This window comes from Bemisia tabaci, chromosome 9, assembly GCF_918797505.1.
Source record: "Bemisia tabaci chromosome 9, PGI_BMITA_v3".
In the NCBI taxonomy this organism is placed as follows: Eukaryota; Metazoa; Arthropoda; class Insecta; order Hemiptera; family Aleyrodidae; genus Bemisia; species Bemisia tabaci.
In genome coordinates, this window is record NC_092801.1 from 22007896 (window position 1) to 22028542 (window position 20647).

Here is a 20647-nt window from a genome sequence, read left to right on the forward strand (position 1 = left end):
AAATTTACGATCAAATTCGAAATTCGTGCAAATGGAAAAATACCTGTATGATTTTTGATTCGAGGTCTTGGCCTGTTAGAAACGACGTATACAGAGGAAGTGTCGGAACTCAGCATTGCGTGGTCAAGAGCCATTCCATAATTAGGAGTTTCATTAACTACCACGGAAATTACTCCTGTAGGGACCGCACCAATTCCAGGCTCACCATCTATATTAACGATGGGAATTTGCTGATCCATTTCCTCCAAACCTTGTTTGATGTAGTTTAGGACGGTGGTATTTTGTCCCTGCATCGAAAAATATTTTTAATAGAAATAGATATGCCACAATATTAGGTTGGCTACACTGAGCAGAATCGAATTATGGCGACTTAACTAATCGAAGACCAAATAGAAAATTCAAAGCGATCAGGGATCAGTTGGATGTTAAAGTAAAAATTTCAACTTTTTTTATACATGATTGGTGAGCTCCTTGAAGGAAAAACTTAAGGTCATCGACGGGTAGAAATTCTCGGAAGAGATCGCACATTATTTACAATAAAAGTATCCGAGATCCAAAAAGGAAGTGAGTTTTAATGAATCTCGATTAAAATGAAAAAAATTGAGAAGCGCAGGTACTCTGATAAAATATAATAAGCTAAACAAAAAGAAAATCGCACTATATCCTTAGCATGGTATAAATTTTAGAGAAGTTAGACATTGGGCACACTGCACGTTCTGTTCTTTTTTCTGCTGTAAAATATCCCATTTTCGAGAACTTATTTTTATTTGAGCTACATGAATAGTATCAAAAGTGACTAAAAAGGGCTGAGCTTCCCTCAAAACGTAAGACAGTTTTCCGTCATCTTGTACAAATGTCCCATTAAATTGCCGGTGAAGATGAAAAAAAAATGGTGAAAGCCAGACTCACCAAGAAGACAGTGAAAATTGAGGCAAATCTCTCAGTCATCAAAAGTTTCCGCAACATTTCTCCCGATTCATTGTGTGCCAGAATTTTCTCTCCTGGTATAATTGAAACTATAACATTATGTTTTCGCAAGAAGTCCTTAATGCCTGTGGGTATGTCCAAGCGACCGTTCGAATGCAGTGTTATGATCGTGAGTTTTTTAGTACCTCGTTGAATTAACCATTGGACCAAGCTGCTCGTCTCATGGATGGTTGAACCTGAAGGCAATCGTGTATACAATGTCAAGTAAATATCGCCGTGCTAAGGGAGGACGCCGTATAAGCCTTCAGGCGTTGCCAATTTCCTCTCTAATAGTTTAAAATATCGATAATCGATCATTCACGCCTCGCCACTGTTAAAAACGGATCGCAAGGACGAAGTACTTGAAAGAGGGCGGCCTTTAGTTCTTGCATGCATATAATCTTTTTGTACTTTATCGTTATAATCTTAGGTAAAGCGCTGATAGAATGCGTATACGAATCCTTTCTCATTTTTTTTTAATCGAGGAATTTCAAAGGCTCCAACTGGATCGAATTGGCAAATCCTCAGACGCATCTCTAAGAGGTCGAAAAAAAATTCGCCAGAATTGACCTAATATCTAGATCTGCGTTGCAAGAAATAGCTTTTTTTAAAATATATAGATTCCTACGATGATGATTTGGATGATACTTACAGAAAATGACCGAAGACCCTTTGTCATCATGTGAATCAGACTTTTCTATCAAGCGTTCTTTGTCTTCGTTGAGTTTCTCGCCGGTAAACAATTTCAACACCAGTTTTTCTCCGAGGGTAGGATTTATGCTACAGACACTGCGGAAAAAGAAAAAGAAAAAAATAAAAACTAGATCTATTGTCTGAGCACACCAAAATATCTAATAAAGAAAAGTCGAATCCCGCAAGAAGTATGGATACTACACTACTACTATCTTGATTTTGAACCCAGGAAATGAAGACATTTGCGGGGAGAAGAAGAAGACAAATAAGGAGGAAAGAGAAAGAGAGAGAGAGAAAGAAAATAGGGAGTGAGAGAAGAGAAATAAGGAAATTGGAAGGATAAAAGAGAAATAAGACCAGGAAGATGAAGGATAGAAAAAAAGAAGCTAAGAGAATGAAGAGGAAGTATAAAAAGAAGAGGACGGAGAGAAGAAAAAGAAAAGGAAAAATGAGAAAAATTAAAGTATAAATGAGAAAGAGGAGGAAGATAGGAGAAAAAATATGCAGGAGAGAGAAGGAAGAAATGAGAAAGATGTGGAATAGTGTATCGTAACATTACACGCGCCTACTTGGATGTTAGTTTGCCTTCAATTTTTAGTGTAGGCAACACGAGCTCCCACGAGGTCAAAATATAATGGTAACATACACCTTCACATTAAAGTAGACGGACTCTATCAACGAATCTGTTGTAGACACTTGTAGACTTCTTGTTAGAATTGCGCCAACACATTCAAAAGCCTCTTAATTTTGTAGTTCTATGATGTAGGAAAGTTGAGTTCGAATTTGCGTTCTAGCGCTTTCACAGCTTTACCGAGAACTGTTAGTAATGTAAGGGCTCTCTTCTCGCTGTTTTCCATTTTCTTGTTTTTTCCATCCGGAGAGTAGAAGAAAAAGAAGGAGAAGAAGAAGGAGGAGGAGGAGGAGAAGAGGAAGAGAACACGGAGAATTAATTCGTTAATTTTTACGTAAAACACAAGAATTTCCCCCACTTGGATGACGTAATTAATCAAACACGGAATTCATCAAATTTCAGACACCTATAAATTCTCCATTGATTTCTTTTTCTGCGAGAATAAACAGTTATGACGAACCTGTCAGTTTCGTTCAGCGTCAGGACTCGATACGGGATTTTGACAATGCCCCCTATTTTCAGACAATCGTCAACCAGTTTATGGAGCCGTCGCTTCCTCTCGGGGGCGAACGCCAAGAGATCGGCGCTCTTGAAGCTGTAGAAAGCGGTCATCCCGTCGAAGTAGCGCATGGGCAGGGGTGCGTTATGCGCCAGGACCGACTCGTTCAGGTTCACGAAGCACCCTTTGCGAGCGATGCACTGCCAGGACGCTATCATCTGCTCCCGTGGGAGGTCGCTGACGATGAGGTCCGCTCCCTGGCCTCCTGTCCCGATCATCAGCGGAACGAAGAAGTTCTTGTTGTTGTAGTCGGTTATCTGGGATTCCGGTATCTGGAAATCGAATTGGGGTGGGTTGTCAATCGAATTCATTGTAAAAAAGTACAAATTAGAGTACCTATATAGAAATACAGTAAAAGCTCGTTAAGACGAAAAATGAAGGGACCGAAAAAAATTTCGTCATAAGCGGCTTTTCGTCTTAACCGTTCTCCGCTTAAGACGAAATTTTTCGGCATAAGCGGCAACTGCGCAACAAACTTAGGACATTCTTCAGTCAAAATGACGTGGACGATACAGGTTTCAACAGCCTCCATTTGGAAGCAGTTTTAATATCCGGACAGCTTTCAAAATCCACACAAACTAAAATTAAATATTATTTTAAGTGAATGACTTTTTGAAAGATTATTATCTATTAGCTTTAAATTTTTAAATATTATACAATACGAAGTCCAAATTTTGAATTTGTTTAAAATACGCAAATCGGTTTATCGTCAGCTGTCGATTGCATCTCAGTCATCCAGCAAAACAGAGGATACCCCCGATCTACTCTCAAACTACTCTTTTTATGTCAAGGTACGTAAAACTAAGTCTATTTCCCCTAAGAATTGGCTCTTTTTTGTCGTTTTTACCCAATTTCAGGGGAAAAAATCGGAAATTTTTCTTCGTCTTAACCGGCTTTGGTTACGGGTCAAAATTTCGAAATTTCGTCTTATCCGTGTTTTTTTTACATTGACTCTTACGGAAGTGTCAAGGGACCGAAAAAAATTTCGTCTTAAGCGGATTTTCGTCTTAACCGTATTTCGTCTCAACGAGCTTTTACTGTAGTACAGACATTGACGCAATTTGACGCGCGTAGGGTATCGTTTTTCTTGTGACCTGGCAATTCAATCAATGCAATAAAAACGTCAGTATCTTAGCTAGGAGTTGAGCAGTAGTTTTCGTTGCGCGAATCGTGTTCTACGTGAAATACCGATGAAAAATCATGTATCAAAATGCTTAAATTCACACCTTATTAAATGGTCCATTCAATCTAAATAAGCGAACGTAGAGAACTTCCCTAACTTTTCGCGGGAAAAATATTTCATCGGGGGAAACGATGCAACGTTGGAATGCTCATAAGGCGTTGAAACACAACATGGATCCTTTAAGCCTCATTATTCGATGCCGCGATTCTAATGCGAGTTCGAGTATTGCGGCTAACACAGTGCGGCCGGTATCAAACGCATATTAGCGCCTGCGGGACTGTAAGAATACTTCACGCATTGCGTCAAACAGTGCGGTCGGCGTGACAGGCATATCAGCGCCTACAAGACTGCGTGAATACTTCTCGCAATGCGCCAAACGCAGTGCTATCGGTCAAACGCATATTAGCACCTGTCTGGCTTGCGCGACACGGTGAAGCCACCGCTGAACTAATTGTAAGACTACGTGTAATCATTCTTGACTATCTGCTTCGGTTTTTACCATAATTATAAATTATTCTCATTGTAACGATTTAGAAACTCGGATGATATTTAATTTGTTTTGGTTGCGTTAAAAGAAAACAGAACTAACAAAAATGTCGCAGCGATACTATCGATGCTTTTATTTGAGATTATTTAGGAAAATTCGCGGAAACTTTGCAGAATAACTGTTAATAAGGCTTGATTTGAACAACACCATTTTATTCGTATTTGAATGAGAACCAAGGTGTTGTAATGTTGTACAACATCTTGGTTCTCATTCAAATACAAAGAATAACTGTGTGTAGCTATTAAAAACATTATTGATTAAGGATAAAACAAAAGTGGTGCATTAAGTTGCAATCAGAGATAAATACGCTTTCTTTCGCGTGCCTCCGTCGGTCTTGAATCCATTCATCTCTTAAATAATTTGAACATGGTCGTTCTACGATTTTTTGCATGTAGTATATTTCCAGTGGCCGCAGAGCGGCCACAAGCGTTTAGTTAAAATCTAATCAGGAATGGGTCAAGTATTACTTCATTGGTTTGAAGAATAAGTTGAAACATGACGTCTCCAAGTTCTAGCAGTAAAATATACCAAATGAAAAGGAAATTTGCAAGCCTTTTCCAGAGTTATCGTAACTATTCGATGACAAAATGTTAAATGTTGATGTGTACTACAATTTATCACGGTCCATCGAATAGTTATGCATGTTAATTATTGCGATTCGAGTAAAATGATAACCTGAGGGAAGTTCCGCAAGATTTGTTCCTTTGCTGTGTCATCTGGAACAGTAGTGTAAACTGAGTGACCTTCATTAAGAGCAATGGCAATACATGTCGTCCCGATAGGTGAATGACCACTATGGACTAGAACTGTTTTCTTGGCGCCCCCTGGATCGGGGAGATCTCTCATTACGAGATTTGCCTGTAAAACACAAACAAATGGAACAGTTTATGAAGGAACGATTAATACAAAATTACTTGAGCATTTTGAAATCCTAGCCTCCTAAAATATACAGCCTCTCATTTAGGATGGTAGTACATTTACTAGAGTTTTCTTGCCGTGAAATATATGTGAGGGAACAAAATAACCCTCCGAAGCTTAAAAATTGGAATTTAGGAGCGATTTTCTTCACAGAGTATGCAATAAATCTAGTTTAGCTGATTTTATTTGGAAACTTATCTCCCTTCTTTATTTGTTATAATAATATCAGGGTTGATTTGTGATTATTTTGAGTTTCGATGCCAATTGGTGTCAAAGAAACTTATGAGTTTATTGATTTGGATTAAAACAAGAGATGTACATTACCATTGTAAAAGCATATGGGAGTGTGGTTCCCCCCTCTAGAGAAAAACCGACAGGCAGTTTCCACTGGAGTTCAGGATCTGGTGAAATCTCACTTGTTCTGACGTCACCACTGGCAAGGCCTACCACACGATCTCCTTCGGATGTGATAGCTGAATAATCCAACACAGTTTTCTCAACCTATCAAAAGAAAATTATTTTAATTATTATTTGGAGATGTTACATGAGTTGAAAGAGGCGTAGGAGCGCATTGAGGACAAAAAGGTTTTGCGATGGCTCCATCAATTCTGCGAGGGATACAGGAGGATGCATGTAGAGACGGATCCATCGATTTGACAACACCGGATTTCCTCCTTTTAAACCTATGATAAATAATCGATTCTTGTCGGAGCACCTGGCCTCTACAAGAATCGATACGATTACATAGGTTTAAATGGGGGAAAAGCAATGTTGCCAATTTTCTGGGTCCACCTATGCCATGCAGGTATTTTCTCATAAATCTATCCTCAGTGACCTCTTTAATTCTCTTACAAATTTTATTCATTCATAACCGTTTGCGAGGAGAAAGATTTTCGCACCAAAAAACTCATAATTGAAAAATAATTGATACCGCTAAGTAAGATTTTGTAAGACCGGTTACTAATATAAGAGTCATTTCGACGGTAAATTAAGGAGAAAAAATTTGCACAATTCCTTGATATTTTTGCAGAACTTTCTTCGTGCAGAGAGGAGAAATCCTGGCACTTTTTAAGATTTGCCGTGGAATAGTTTTCTATTTATTTAAAAAATAAAGTGTGTCAGGAAGCCTGCAACGTCGCGAACCAAGATACGTGGTTTTGGACTTTCAAAATTTTTGTTCCTCTTTAAATGTTTCGAAAGAACAGGAGCCAAATTCATAGGTTAAAATTTATATAGAATAATATGAATTTACATAGAATAATATGCGTAAAAAAAGATAACCTAGGGAATTTTTCGAGAAATTACATTGACTAGTTTACCAAAGATGAAATTTTGTATGACGCTAAGTCTGAAACGTCGCAAACAAAGACTCGTGGTTTCTAGAGTACCTGTATGCGAGAGAGTATTGCAGTCTCTGTGCCGCTCACTGATTGGTTCATCCGTTTTAGGCTATGATGGAGCTCCAAAGTTGGCCCAATGTAAACAAACCCAACCCAGAGGAACACGTATTTTCGGCTGAGAAATGAACGATAATCACATTCAAAGCTTCATTTTCAGCAAAATATTCATCGAAGTTCGATCAGAACTCAATTCAGAGATTGGACATAAAAAAATGTCTATCACATCCAAGATCACGTCTAGAACTTTGTAGATCTTTTCCGCCATCTTGTTGTTTTGTTTACATTGAGCCAAAATAGGAGCGGAGGGACTGCGGTTAGTTTCCATTGGTCCAACTTTGAGGCTCCACGATAGCCGACCAATCAGAGAGGGGTACACTTTTTCCGCAGTAAAAGGATTGAGTTGGCAATATTCTCCCGTAAACAGGTCCTATAGTGGTTTCGAACTTCGGCCATCGATTTACTCTCGTGGAAAGTTAAGTACTGCTCAAGAAACTTTACCATGCAGTTATTGAAATCGGTCTCCGCTAGGCTGATATACCGAACGTCAAGGTTCTTTAGTTTGGAGTTTCTACGTGACATTCCACGGAAAATGCGAGTCATAGCTGTTTCACGGATCGTCTGCCGTCTATAACAGCCCCACCGCCCGTTCACCAACACATTGATTGCTACGTCTCTTTGGATTTGCTTCAGGTAAATACGCTCGAGCGAGGTTAGGACTGACTTCTTACACTGAGAGACCAGGTAACATCTGAAAGGAACAGAATGAATAAAACAGAGAGGGTCGAACGTCCTTTTCCTCGCGAAAGAACGTAACTCCACTTCAGTGTTGACAAATTTCCCCTCGCAAAGTGCATTAAACCGGGCAAATCTTGGACATTTCTAATTGAGAGTGTCACTGATTTTTCCTCAGGGTTCATGCAAAATGTAGGTATCAAATAAAAAAAAGGACAAAAACTGCACAAAAACGTACCAAGAAAAAACAAAGTTGCCTATTTTCTGGGTCCGCATATGGATGCATGCAGGTATTTTTTCATACATTTTTGTAGAAGAAATGGATAGTTTGAGTCAATTTGGCAACCTTGGAATGGAGTTGCGTTCTTTCGTCTGGGAGACGACGGATTGACCTTTTTAAGCATATTTGAGACCTTTTAATCGACGATTTCTTCATAAAATTCACGTCAGGATTCAAAAGAAAGTTCCCAAAAGCATGCATGTTGATCATGTTTTTACGTTTATTCCCCAAATCGAAAGGGGTATGAAGGGATCCTATTGGTGGAAACGGGTGGTTGCATTGGACGAAGGAGATAGGTAATAAACTAACTAACGGCAACCCACCAGAGACCCTTTAGGTTAATCCATTATTTACCCCCTAGGTCTTTAACAATCACACATTTCAGCCGATAGGATCACTCCACACTCCCTATGTCTCCTTTGTCTATAGTTTTGTCTATCAATTTCGACAATCAGCCCGCCGAATGTTCTGTGAGATTTATACTTGGATGAAAATGGAAAGAGTATGCGCAATATAAACAAAATCTCTTACCTGACGTCATATTCGAAAAGTTCTCTCGAGACCTCTTTCATTGGGAAAAGTGGAAGTGCAAGCGATGATCCGTCGATGACGAGGTGAATTTTGTCTCCGGGTCGCGTTGCATCTGATTTTAGTTTCTCTAGAACTGAACGCCAGTCTTTCGTGACTAGACATGTACTCGGAGTTTTGAACGAACCCACCTAATGATGAATATGGAAAGGAGCAAAGTTTGGATTAGAGAAAGAGAGATTTCGTTTTCCTACCTATCTTTAGCAATGTATTTAAATCGCAATAATGCGCATCGGCATAATGCAATTTTTAAGGTTTATGGTCTTCAAAAGTATGAGCTCGGCTTGAAGCGCCTTCATTTTTTGTGATACTCTACGCTTTGTCACGATGTTAGTTTAGTTGTCTGTCTGATCTTAACCCACTAATGTCACGGAGTTCACTGCTCTCTCTTCTGAATGTGCATATTTCTGTCATGTTTTTAAAGATGGAAGAGTGTCTGTCTATTCACATTATAGGCAACATAATAAGCACTCTAACCTTGTTCTTTTATTTTTGAATTTTATGATTTTCTATATTTATTCACCACTGGCTTGTAAATTTCCGGCGATTGCCAATTGCCGGCGACATACATATGTAATTTTGTTGTACGAAAATAACCGATTGAGAAAGCGGAATTGCGGGAATATTATAACATTCGAAGACTTTTTCGGTCTTAAGGTGTTTGTCTCATTTTTATTTTTCCTGTTTTCTTTACATGGACGTATTTATGCTAAACGAAACCAGAGACAGGTGGGAAAGAAGGGGTGTGCTCGTTAGTTGACGGCCGTAAGAATGCTTGGAAATTATAAAGCGCCAGTGACGTCAGTGGTAACGACCGGGCTCGACGAGCTCAATATGTAATTGTAACATGCACTTGAACATGTAACGCTTACCTTCTTCAATAAGGTGAGTCGCGATAAATCGATTGATCTATCATTTAAACCAATGGAAATGGATCGATCAACAGGGTGTTTGCAACGAACACCTTAATAATCGATTCTATACCATAGCTTCAAATGGGGAAATATCGATAATCGATCATTCACGCCTTGTCACTGGTCCGTTTGCCGTTGTCGCTTTCCGCCATGGGCAACTTCAAGTTGCATTATCAAGTGCTTACTTGAACATGTTACGCTTACCTTCTTCAACAAGGTGAGTCGCTTTATGCCGAAAGTTTGCTCGTAAATAACTGCACGATTTTCCGCATAAATCTCCTTTGATCCATTGGGCACGCTAAACTTTTGCCAAAGGTGGGAAATACGGAGTATGAAAGTGTTCCCAGTATGATTCAAGCACATCGGTTTCAAGTTGTCATTGACATCAGACATGACTGACAAAAGAGTCTCTGACGTTGGAATCTCATCCGTCGGCTTTCTAAACTTCAGGTCAATCTGTACAAATTTTCAAGAAAAATATTGTAAGTAAGGTAGATTAAATGCACTGAAAAAAATCTCGGTGTATTTACTAAGAAAAGGGTAGAATTACCAAGAATTCAGGGTTCTATTTGATCCCAGTTTTTTCTCGGTAAAATTACCATTTATGGAATTGGTAATTTTACCAAGAAATCTCGGTAAAATCATTGAGCTTTCTCGGTAATTTTACTGGACCTTGGTAAAATTGCCAATATTTTTTATCGACTGTGGTAGAATTACCGAGATAAAATGGCAAAGTTACCGGGAATTGATTACTAATAAAAGTGGTATTCTTACCTGAAAAAACAGTAAAAATGTCGGTTTTCGGGTAAGCTTACCAGTCTGTCTTGGTAAAATTACCAATAATTGGTAAAAAAAAGTGAGATGGTAAAGGTACCAACGGACCTTGGTAAAAACGCCGAGAATTTTTTTTCAGTGTGTTTGTTTTTGATTGTTGACTCTTTAGTTATTATTAGTACTACCATGCTTGACCAAAATATCAATTTCTTCACCTTCTGTGACAGGAAGAGAGGCTCTGTGTTAGTCCACGGAGGCACACTTTTCGGTAAATTAAATAAAAAACCTAAATTACAGAAAGAAAAATTGGTGAGTACCTTCTGTCGCGTTGCGTGGGAAAAAGACTGATATTTCGACGGCAAATTCTTTCAGGTGCCTATTAGAAAGCGTGGGGATGGCTTACCGTTAGTTCATTTTCGTGCCAATAGAGAGCATAAAGTTGCATTGTAATCAGGAAATTTTTACTTTGAAATGGCTGATTTTAATTTTAAACATTTTTTTTTTCGATATCGCGTTTTTCAACTGTAAATTTGAATGGCCCTCAACTCCGTCTTGATTTGATATTTTCGGGCGTTCCGCCTCTCCGAGTGTGAGTAGAACTATTCCACGAGGAAAAAAGAATCGTCGCTGTAACAAAACGTTTATAGTGCATTCGAGGTCCCAGCTACAGCTACTTTTCCAATCCCAAGTAGCACAGATTGTAATAAGTAGCAGTTGTATGGTAAAAATATTTCAATTCCGCTGAGTGTTGTGCTCGTTACCTAGCTCCTATTTGAAGGGGCCCCATTTATTGAAACTTATTGCAATGAAATTTGAATAAGTTGCAATTTTTCATCGAATTGCATATTGCCTATCTTTCTGACACATGGAGCTCATTTTGTCAATTGTTCAAAATCGGCATAATTCGACTAAATGCTAAAAAATATTGCAATTAATGCTGAAGACCATTACATCTTTCTTGAATCACATGTAGGAATTAAATGTTGATGCTCTACATTAAGTTCATCATAAAGTGAGTCAGCTGCATCCTTGAGCATACAAACGAATCTATCAGTATCATGCTCAGGTGATGGTTTCACTACATTCACGATGACAGCGTTGTCCATGGTTGTCCTCGGAGTCCAGGAGTTCTCGTGGATGACTTGGAGACATGCCTCTAGGAATGCATCCTCCGTCTAGAATAAGGATAAAGCACAAAAATAAATAGAAATGTCTAGAATAAGTAAGCCGGATGACACATCATCAACATAACACTTAACAGTTTTGTGGAGGAAATTAGTATGATGCCAGTTTGCCGTAACTCTGTCTTCCGTCTCACGTTACTCTCATCGGGACGCATTTCTGCCAAACAGAACTATGTGCATTATGTCGTGAGCCCTGATATGTATATATTCTTATGGGTCTCAGGGTGCATGTGTTTATACACATAGTTCCGTTTGGCAGAAATATTTCCATCGTATTATCGTCGCACCCTGATGTGAGTCCAATCCAAGTGACCTATAGTTTGTCCATCATTTGGACGTATTTCTGTCAAACGGAACTAAGCACCATAGGGTGAGGAATGTAGAGGGGGGCTTGGATTGGCGGCGAAACCGGGCGTCGGGCTCATTCCGTCCTATACTCGCAATGCTTTTCCATGGCGCTTAGGTCCCGTTTGACAGAACGCGCTATCCGGCATTCTAAATTCCTCAAAAGGAACTTAAATTGGCGCTTAGTTCCGTTTGACAGAAATACGTCCATTTACTCCCTTAGTCTATAGGAACTAGAGTCCCTTTATACTGAGAGTCAAGACAATGTGAATCCATTTCTGATGGGTTCCCGTATCTTAGGCCTCCACAATGTCACAAACGGGAATAAAGATTACATTTTCACCGATTGCAAAGATTATAATCGGAAATGGACCAGGAAATTACGGGTCCGGCAAGGAACAAACGGAATGAGAGAAGGAACGGAGAAAGGAATTTGAGAATGGGCCGATCGAAGATAACAAAAAACGTTCAATTTCTGTAATCTTTGTTCCCGTCAGTAACTCCATGAGGGGGTGTTGTCTTGACTCTCAGTATAAAGGGACTCTGATAGGAACCACCCATTTCAACCAATAGGATCGCTTCATACTCCCCATGTCTTCTATGTCTATCGCTTTGTCTATCAATTTCAATAATCAGCCCGCTGGTACTTTCACCGTCGGTATGTTTTAATATGTATACTAGTTTTCCCAGTGAGCATCAGTGGCGTGGCGTGATTTGCGATTTATCGATTGATCCTACATTTAAATCTTTGGAAAAGGATCGATAAACAGAGTGTCCGCAGCGAACACCTTAATAATCGATTCTTTATCCTAGGCTTAAATGGCAGAACAATCGATACATCGCAAATTCACGCCACGCCACTGATTTACATACCATGAAAGAGGTTTCGCCGTAAGGAACGAAGCTTATTCTCTCCACAAACTGTTCATCCTTGACGTCAACTTCTGTTTTCAAGTAATCCAAGTTAACGCCGTTGCACTTGAAACGCCGCAAGTGATTGTCCATGCAAAACTCGACCATTGAACCTGGCAAAAAAAGGTCGAAGGTAATTAGTAATCATTGAATTAGCTTCTCATTTCATAATGCAAGCGGCGCACGACAGTGGATTGAGTCATTCAGAGAGGTCGTACATGAAATTTTGTACTAAAAACGCAAATGTTGATGATTTTTTCTTCACTTTTAAATTTAATAAGGTACGCCTCTTGAAGAAAATTCCACGAGGAAACCGATGGAACCACTTTTAAAATCTCAAAATTTTGTATAAATGGTGTTATAAGCTTTTAAAGGTTCCACATTTTGTCCGACTTCTCCAATTGACTCGATCTACTGTGCGGCGTCGGAGAGCGGGTGAGGGGAGGAGGTGTCACGGACTCGTGTGATGAATGGATGTAGGTCGGACTGAGAACGAGGTTGATAGCAGAACAATGTTGAATGCAAACAGTGTCGCGTTAATGTCTGGCTGGTTCACTATTATTAAGGAAAAACGCTACATGGACCTTCAGGCGTTGCCAAATTCCCTTCGATAAAATGCATTTTATTGGGAAATGTTGTGACTATGATTCTTCTAATTTTTTAGACAATTTCTTACGCAAATTAATTCGAATTATCTGCCCTATGTCTTCTTTGTCTATAGCTTTGTCGATCAATTTCAATAATCAGCCCGCAGATACGTTTACTGCTGTGATTGCGCCGTTGCGTCTATTGATAGTTCTCCTAGGTAGTGCCCAGCGGGCTGATTATTGCAATTGATAGGCAAACCTATAGACAAAGAAGACAAAATGGATATTCAGGGATCCTATTGATGGAAGCGGGTGGTTGCAATGGACAAAGGAGGTAGGTAATAGACTAACTAACGGCAATCGACAAGAGACCCGACGGTTAATCTATCATTTTTCCTCTTACTCTGTAAAGACCAGCAGTTTCAACCAATGGGATCGCTACATATCTCTTTTGTCATCTTTGTCAATGGTTTTGTCTATCAATTTCAATAATCGACCCGCAGGTGGATTCGGGTAACGCTGATACCAGCGGTGAAAGACGATAACTTGTCTTAAACGAGCGACGACCTCAATTTTAGCAGGTCACAGCTGCTGGACTGTTTGCTAGGACTTCGTCGTTTAAAACGCCTTCGTGATTTTGACATGCAACCAGCACATCCGGAGAGTTAAAATAGTTGCTGGCTTGAAATTAATGTACCTAGGGTTCGTCTCTGTTGTGAGGGCGCTGAGCGTTTATTGATGGATGGGTTGCATAGTGGCCAAAGAGGCCTCCTGGTAGCACTAATACCTTTCGGTCGTATTTATAGCCGTTCCTAAATTTTTTCCGATCTCCCGAGCAAACGTATCCTTTCGATCCACGAAGAAAGAACACTGCACCTCCACTATTTATGACGGAATTTATTGACAGCTCCTTTTACAACTTTCCTTGTCTTGTTTATTTTTTGCACATTTCTACAAACGATCATATCGTACAACTCATGCATAGTGTATAATTGATTTTTTTTCTATTGATCTCTATTTTCTAAGATGTTAATGACCTATGTACTGTTAAAGCACCTGGAAATAAATGTATCAACCAACCAACCATACGTGCGTTAAAAAAAGTGCCCTCGATCAAAAAGCAATTTATGTTTTACGTGTTTTCTACCTTTTCTTTTTCGTAACATAGACTCGTATACAAACTTAGCCCTTAATTGACAACGCCACTCTGCGCGGAACCTTTACTCCGTATGTATTGATTTTCCAAGAGAAACGAAAACTTCGCTTAAAAAAATCTACATGTTAAAGAATTGTTTGTCTTATTGCAACATATATGATTGGGTAGGCGAGAATGTATTATTTTACCTATAAATGTCATATAGTCATCAATTCGTTAAATGTTTTTAAGGAACTAGGCTTACCTTCCTTATTGGCTCTGATTTCCATCGGGTTCAGATGCAAAAATCTTATTGAAGCTAATTTCACAGGTTTGGCGGTTTTATGGGTTTCATGCAAACGATGTACGCTCATGATCCTGTTAAGACTGACGGCCAAATTCGAGCTCCATTTTATCGCTCCAAAAGCACCTTTAAATTGGATACAAACAGGAGAAAATTATGAAAATGCATTGCGAATAAGATAAAGTTTGATAGAAGACAAACATTTCGTCCGCTTCCAAAACGAAAGAACGTAACCTCGTTGAAGATTGGCGTGAATTGCGACGTATCGATTGTAATCCATTTAAACCTATGGTAAAGAATCGGTTATTAAGGTGTTCGCTGCGAACACCCTGTTTATTGATCCTTTTCTCTAGGTTTAAATGATATAACAATCGATAAATCGCAACTCTAACGTAAATATTACCTTGCGGTGAGCTAACCGTCACCTTGCGGCAAGGTTTCACCCTTGCCACCCTCTCTGAGCCCTTGCCGGGTCAATTCGTGGAACTTATCGACTGGGAGGGAGTATTTATGCATGGCAACGTTAAAAAGGAAAAGCGTACCCAATTGCGCGCACAGTACGCGCAATGCGTGAAGTATCCATTCAGTCTTGCAGGCCTTAACACGCGTTCCATGCCGAATGCAGTATTTAACACGATTATTCAAACTCGCGCGGCGTTTTTCAACTTGTGATTTGAAGTTTTCTTGTACAGGCACACGTTACTCTGTATGGACCATTTGTCATTTACTCTGATACATACATACATAAAGTCGCTTTTACAGCGCCGCCTCGCGCTCTGCGACGCCCAATCGCCATTGCCCCCTATCCTCCCAGAGATCATCAGGCAATTGGCACCTTCTGATCTCCTCCTCCACCCTTTGTCGCCAACCTTTCACACGACGTCCACGCCGTCATTTACTCTGATAAAAAATTAAAACACTATACACAAAATTCAACTGATTATGTCTTCTCTTTATTTTCATGTCGATGGCCAAAGTGCGAAACCACGGAACTCCACGTGCGACGTAGGAGAGTTCCTGCCTGGCGTTTTTCATTTTTTTCTTAAAAAAGCTAGTCAATGTCTTTAGCCATCGATATTCACTTCCTGCACCTGTGTGCGACCTCAAATGAGGGGCTTGGAGGAAAAGGCGCATAAGTGCAGTTTTTGCTATTTTGAGAAATTCGTGTTTGAAGTTTCAAAATTACATGGATCCTTATGGTGGAAAGAAAGTTTAAACTGACTTTTTGATGCTTGAAAAATTGCATTTGGGAGCGAATTTTTCATAGAGTACGTATTAAGAATAATTTTGATTGAAATCAGTAATATCTCAAGTTTTTAAAAAAACTGCACTTATGTCTCTTGTACTTAAAGGCCTTCAAGCACAGCCTCTTAAATATTGATAAAATTAGCAGAGACAGTATACCTGTGGTACAAATTTGAAGCTCACAAGAATCCGCAGTCACTTTACAAGGACTTGGGGATTTTTCGATCAAGCTCGTGATCTGCTGGCTGATTTTCTCTGCGAAACCCCCGAGGGAAGGTGCCTTTTCGCAAACTCGGATTTTCCCGCAGAGGAGCGTCGTTAATTCGCTTTCGATCGAAGACTCCGTCCTTTTCGTCTCCTGCATGACGGAAAAATCCCCTTTTCCCGGCAAGACTGATAAGTATACATTACTTGAGTCTGGAAGAGGAGAAGAAACCAGAGGCGCATTAAGACAAATAAAACATTCATGAGTCGCTTTAAGCGATCTTGCGCTGTGCGACGAACACTCGCCACAAAACTCTCGGCTTTTACCATAGGTCCGTTGGTACCTTTACCATTTCATTTTTATTACCAATTTGGTAATTTTACCAACAGACTGGTAAGCTCCTAAAACCGGTATTTTTACCGATTTTTTCAGGTAAGAATACCGCTTTTATCGGTAATCAATTCCGGTAACTTTGCCATTTTATCTCGGTAATTCTACCACAGTCGATAAAAATTATTGGCGTTTTTACCAAGGTCCAGTATAATTACCGAGAAAGTTCAATAATTTTACCGAGATTTCTCGGTAAAATTACCAATTCCATAAATGGTGATTTTACCGAGAAAAAACTGGGATCAAATAGAACCCTGAATCTCGTTGCTATTTACCCTTTCTATAAAACATCATGACAATCTTTCATGATCAGAGAAGGCCGCAACCCAACCCAAGTAGCAGTGATCGTAAGAAATAGCGATTTTGTCGGTTGATTATACCGATTACATCGGTGGCAATCTATCGCAATATTATCAAATAAAAAATTGCGATTAAATCGCTATGCATCGCAATTTATCGTTCGATAAAATCGCGATCAATTTTCGTCGATAGAATCGAGATTAAATCGCCATATATCGCGACTTTTGTTTCAATAATATCGCGATAAATTGCCGGGCGATAAAATCGCGATTTTATTGCAACAAGATCGAGGATAGTTGCTTAGATGTTGATGATCCTAGCAATTTTATCGCCGATGAAATCGCGATTTATTGCAATTTTATTGGCTATAAAATCGCTGAGATCATCAACATCTATGCGAGTGTCCTCGATCTTACCGCGATAAAATCGCGATGTTATATACCGGCAATTTATCGCGATATTATCGAAATGCAAATCGCGTTGTATGGCGATTTAATCCTGATGTTATTGACAAATATTGATCGCGATTTCATCGAACAAAAAATTGCAATGTACAGCGATTTTAGCGAATTTTTAATCCACTAGTATCGCGAGAAATTTCCACAGATATAATCACTATAACCAACCGATAAATTCGCTATTTATTACGATTACTGCTACTGGGGCGGATTAGAAATGAAGATTTGAGAAAATGGGCTCCACGTCATTTTTTGCGCACTCACGGCTTTCTAACAGGTCTTGTTTTCATACAAATAAACTGAATTTCCTCTAAAAAAATCCCTGCCTTTATTACGTAAAATTTCTTTGTCGAATTTGGTACATGAATTCTTTAGTCTCACGACATCAACAGTGAGAACTCAAAATTCGAAAAAAATGACAAGTAGCTGAAATTATGGAACAAATTGATGCAATATATTATCGCACGTCGCTCTGACACAAAAAATGGCAACTAACGAATCACCTTAGGGACGACCCTCGAGGAGTTAGATTTTTATTAAAAAAAAGGTCACATTACCAGTCGTATTTGTGTTCAGTTCCGAATAGATTTGGATATCCTCAAAAGCAACAGGAATTTTAGCATAGCGTGTCTTGTCGGTGACTCCAAACATTTTCCAAATTTCAACCTGTAGAAAAAAGTAAACAATACGAGGTCGTTAGAGAGCCTTGAAATATTCAAATGGGGACATCCTCTGGATCGCATCAGAGAACAGAGCTGAAACATGACGTATCGTCGGTAACATTGTAAAAGCACTTACCTTACCCCAGCTTAGACCGTGCAGGTTTTCTGTCACAACTCACTGTTTTGATGGATGACCCCTGATTATTGCATTTAATCACCCAAAATTGCGAGATATGCCTGTGATCTTTCAAAAATAATATCAGAATGTTTTCCTCTCGTAAAATTAAGAACAAATTGAGATTTTGAAACGGTGCACTTGAGGTGCAGACTTCCGTAGTCCATCGATAGTAAGCTTTTGAATATGAACTGTAGAGCATAATTTAACTTTCTTTTCAGGAATAAGTGAATTTCTCTATCAAAAATTCAAAAAATAATCTCAAGAGACGAATCTCGAAGCTGCTTCTTTCATGTATGAATATAAAGTAAATATCATTAATGAACCCAAGTAGCACAGGTTGCAATAAGCAGCAATTACATTGTAAAAATATTGCGACTCCACTGAGTGTTGTGTATGTTGCCTAACTCAGATTTGAAGGGGCCCCATTTATTGAAACTTAATGCTATAAAATTGAAATAAGTTGCAATTATTCATTTCACTATACATATTTCCCATCTTTCTGACACATGGAGCTCATTTTGTTGGTTGTTTAAAATTGGCACAAATCGACTAAATGATGTAAAAATGTTGCAATTTGATGGTAAAAAAAAATACAGTTTTATTGAAATCAAATTGCAATTTAATGTCAATATTTTCGTTCCACTGCGCTACTTGGGTAGTGCGCCAAAAACGGCCAGTATTCATCAAGAATAAGATTCAGACGGAAAAAAGTAAATATAGAAGAAAACTCACCAAGAAAAAGGATAGCGGTGAGATTGAAGAGGCACCATCTTTATGAGACTCCAGAGATTTTTTGATATTTTCCAACGTTGTAACGCGCTCACAATGGTCAAGCATATTTGATGCTTGTAAGGGCTGTTTTTATAAATGTAAAGATGATACAAATAAGAGTAAAACGTAAAAAAAGAAAATTACGTAACTCATATAATATGGTAATTTGTTCATTTTTCTAAGTAAGTCTATTAATTTTATTAATGAGGACTCTGTCCACATAAAATACTAACATCAATACTCTAGGTAAATATGTTTTAATGGCCATTATACATAGTAAGGTAAAATGGAAATACTATCCCGATTTAACGAAAGCCTTGCAAAGTTTCACAAGGAAGCATGTCAATCTCAAAAATATGCTAAGAATGTGGCCCGAATTCTGTGTTAGAAGGTCGTAAATTTTTTTTCTTGCTTCAAAAACATGTACTCAATAGAAACTTGGGTAAAAGGTCTAAGTCGAAGATAGCGATGCAAATTCAGAAAATAATTTCCTGACTTACCTCAACGCTTTGTTATAAGAAAGACAAGTTTTTCTAAAAATTTCCACTTCCATTTTCCCGGAAAAAATTGGAGGGTCAATGATCACGTCGACAAATTTAGGAGAATGTTTGGTAAAGCTTTCTCGTAAAATTGATTACCAAAATTTGATCGAGGGCATTGGAACGACTGCTCGGACCAGAAATCGTGGTGGAGCAGGGGTCTGGTGGTCGAAAGTGTACCCGCAGCGGGATGGATACACTTGGGGCCATCTTGACTTTTGCACGGCGAAGCGCGTCTAAATGAAAACTCAAAAAACGCAATTTCAAACTCGTTTTTCGTAAATGGAGATGTTGCATGTGTGAGGAATTTGCGATTTGACTGTTGATTCTTATGTAAAAGTTGGCGAGAAACACGATGGTGCCCCTGGTTTTCCCTGAAATCAACTCTCAAGCCCTGGTAAAAATTGGCAGTGGAATCCAAGAATCTGTATTCCAAACTACCATAGACCTACAGCCGGCTGTAAGATTTCCAATAGCTCCTATCGCCGGCAACAAAATTTCTTACAGCCTTTTATAGCCGATGGCGATTAAGCAACAGCCTGGCGATATAGTGTATGCTAAACGTTAGTAATTACGGATGCTAGGACTTAGTGAGTTTTTGGACTACCGCTCTCTTTTTGGACCTTAGTATCTTGATTTATTTTGCAAGTAAAGCTCCGTACTTTTGAAAGATGCCTGCCATTCCTAATATGTTGGAGCGCCTTCAATTTCGTATGATACTATGCAATACCTCTGGTGTGAAATAGTTGCTACAAGCGTCGTGATACGCGGCGGGCGAGCAGCCAGCGGAAACGCGCATTGGCGCCTTCAAACCTAACAGGGATACTTCACGCATTGCGTAATGCGTAAAGTATCCCTGTTCGGTTTGTAGGCGCCAGTGCGCCGCCGCTCCGCTTTGTGTTAGGCTCTAATATTTAATCTCGCGGAGTCAGCGTTTTTCAACTCATGACTTTGAAACGTTTGCACACTCTGTATGGATTTTTCTCATTTTAGTTGATGAAAAAAAATATGTAGTAAAGGAAAATATAATGTGCGTTTTGTAAATATTAAGGTGATTCCGTACAAACTTAAGGATTTACAAAGCACACGAATTTCTACACAATTTTTTATAGCCTTTTATAGCCGATGGCGAAAAAGCAACAGCCAGGCGATTAAGTGTAAAGCCCGGCGATAGGAACTATAGCCCGGCTGCATAATTTTTTATCGCTTCGTGTAGCCCGGCTGTATGATTTTTTTCCACTTTCTAC

The 20647-nt window shown here is 39.1% G+C and overlaps 1 protein-coding gene across 1 annotated transcript in view; it reads right to left on the reverse strand.

Annotated features, from left to right (window-relative positions):
- LOC109034713 (fatty acid synthase) overlaps window positions 1-20647 on the reverse strand; it is a 56332-nt gene that overhangs the window by 5815 nt on the left and 29870 nt on the right. The window contains exons 16-30 of the mRNA XM_072304123.1: window positions 18823-18945; window positions 17808-17916; window positions 16057-16314; window positions 14614-14778; window positions 12588-12739; window positions 11181-11360; window positions 9616-9867; window positions 8441-8628; window positions 7396-7645; window positions 5822-5998; window positions 5255-5437; window positions 2751-3121; window positions 1619-1755; window positions 910-1163; window positions 44-287 (exon numbers count right to left, since the gene is read on the reverse strand). Coding sequence (XP_072160224.1) covers window positions 44-287; window positions 910-1163; window positions 1619-1755; window positions 2751-3121; window positions 5255-5437; window positions 5822-5998; window positions 7396-7645; window positions 8441-8628; window positions 9616-9867; window positions 11181-11360; window positions 12588-12739; window positions 14614-14778; window positions 16057-16314; window positions 17808-17916; window positions 18823-18945 — 3043 coding nt within the window. The remainder of the gene's footprint in view (window positions 1-43; window positions 288-909; window positions 1164-1618; window positions 1756-2750; window positions 3122-5254; window positions 5438-5821; window positions 5999-7395; window positions 7646-8440; window positions 8629-9615; window positions 9868-11180; window positions 11361-12587; window positions 12740-14613; window positions 14779-16056; window positions 16315-17807; window positions 17917-18822; window positions 18946-20647) is intronic.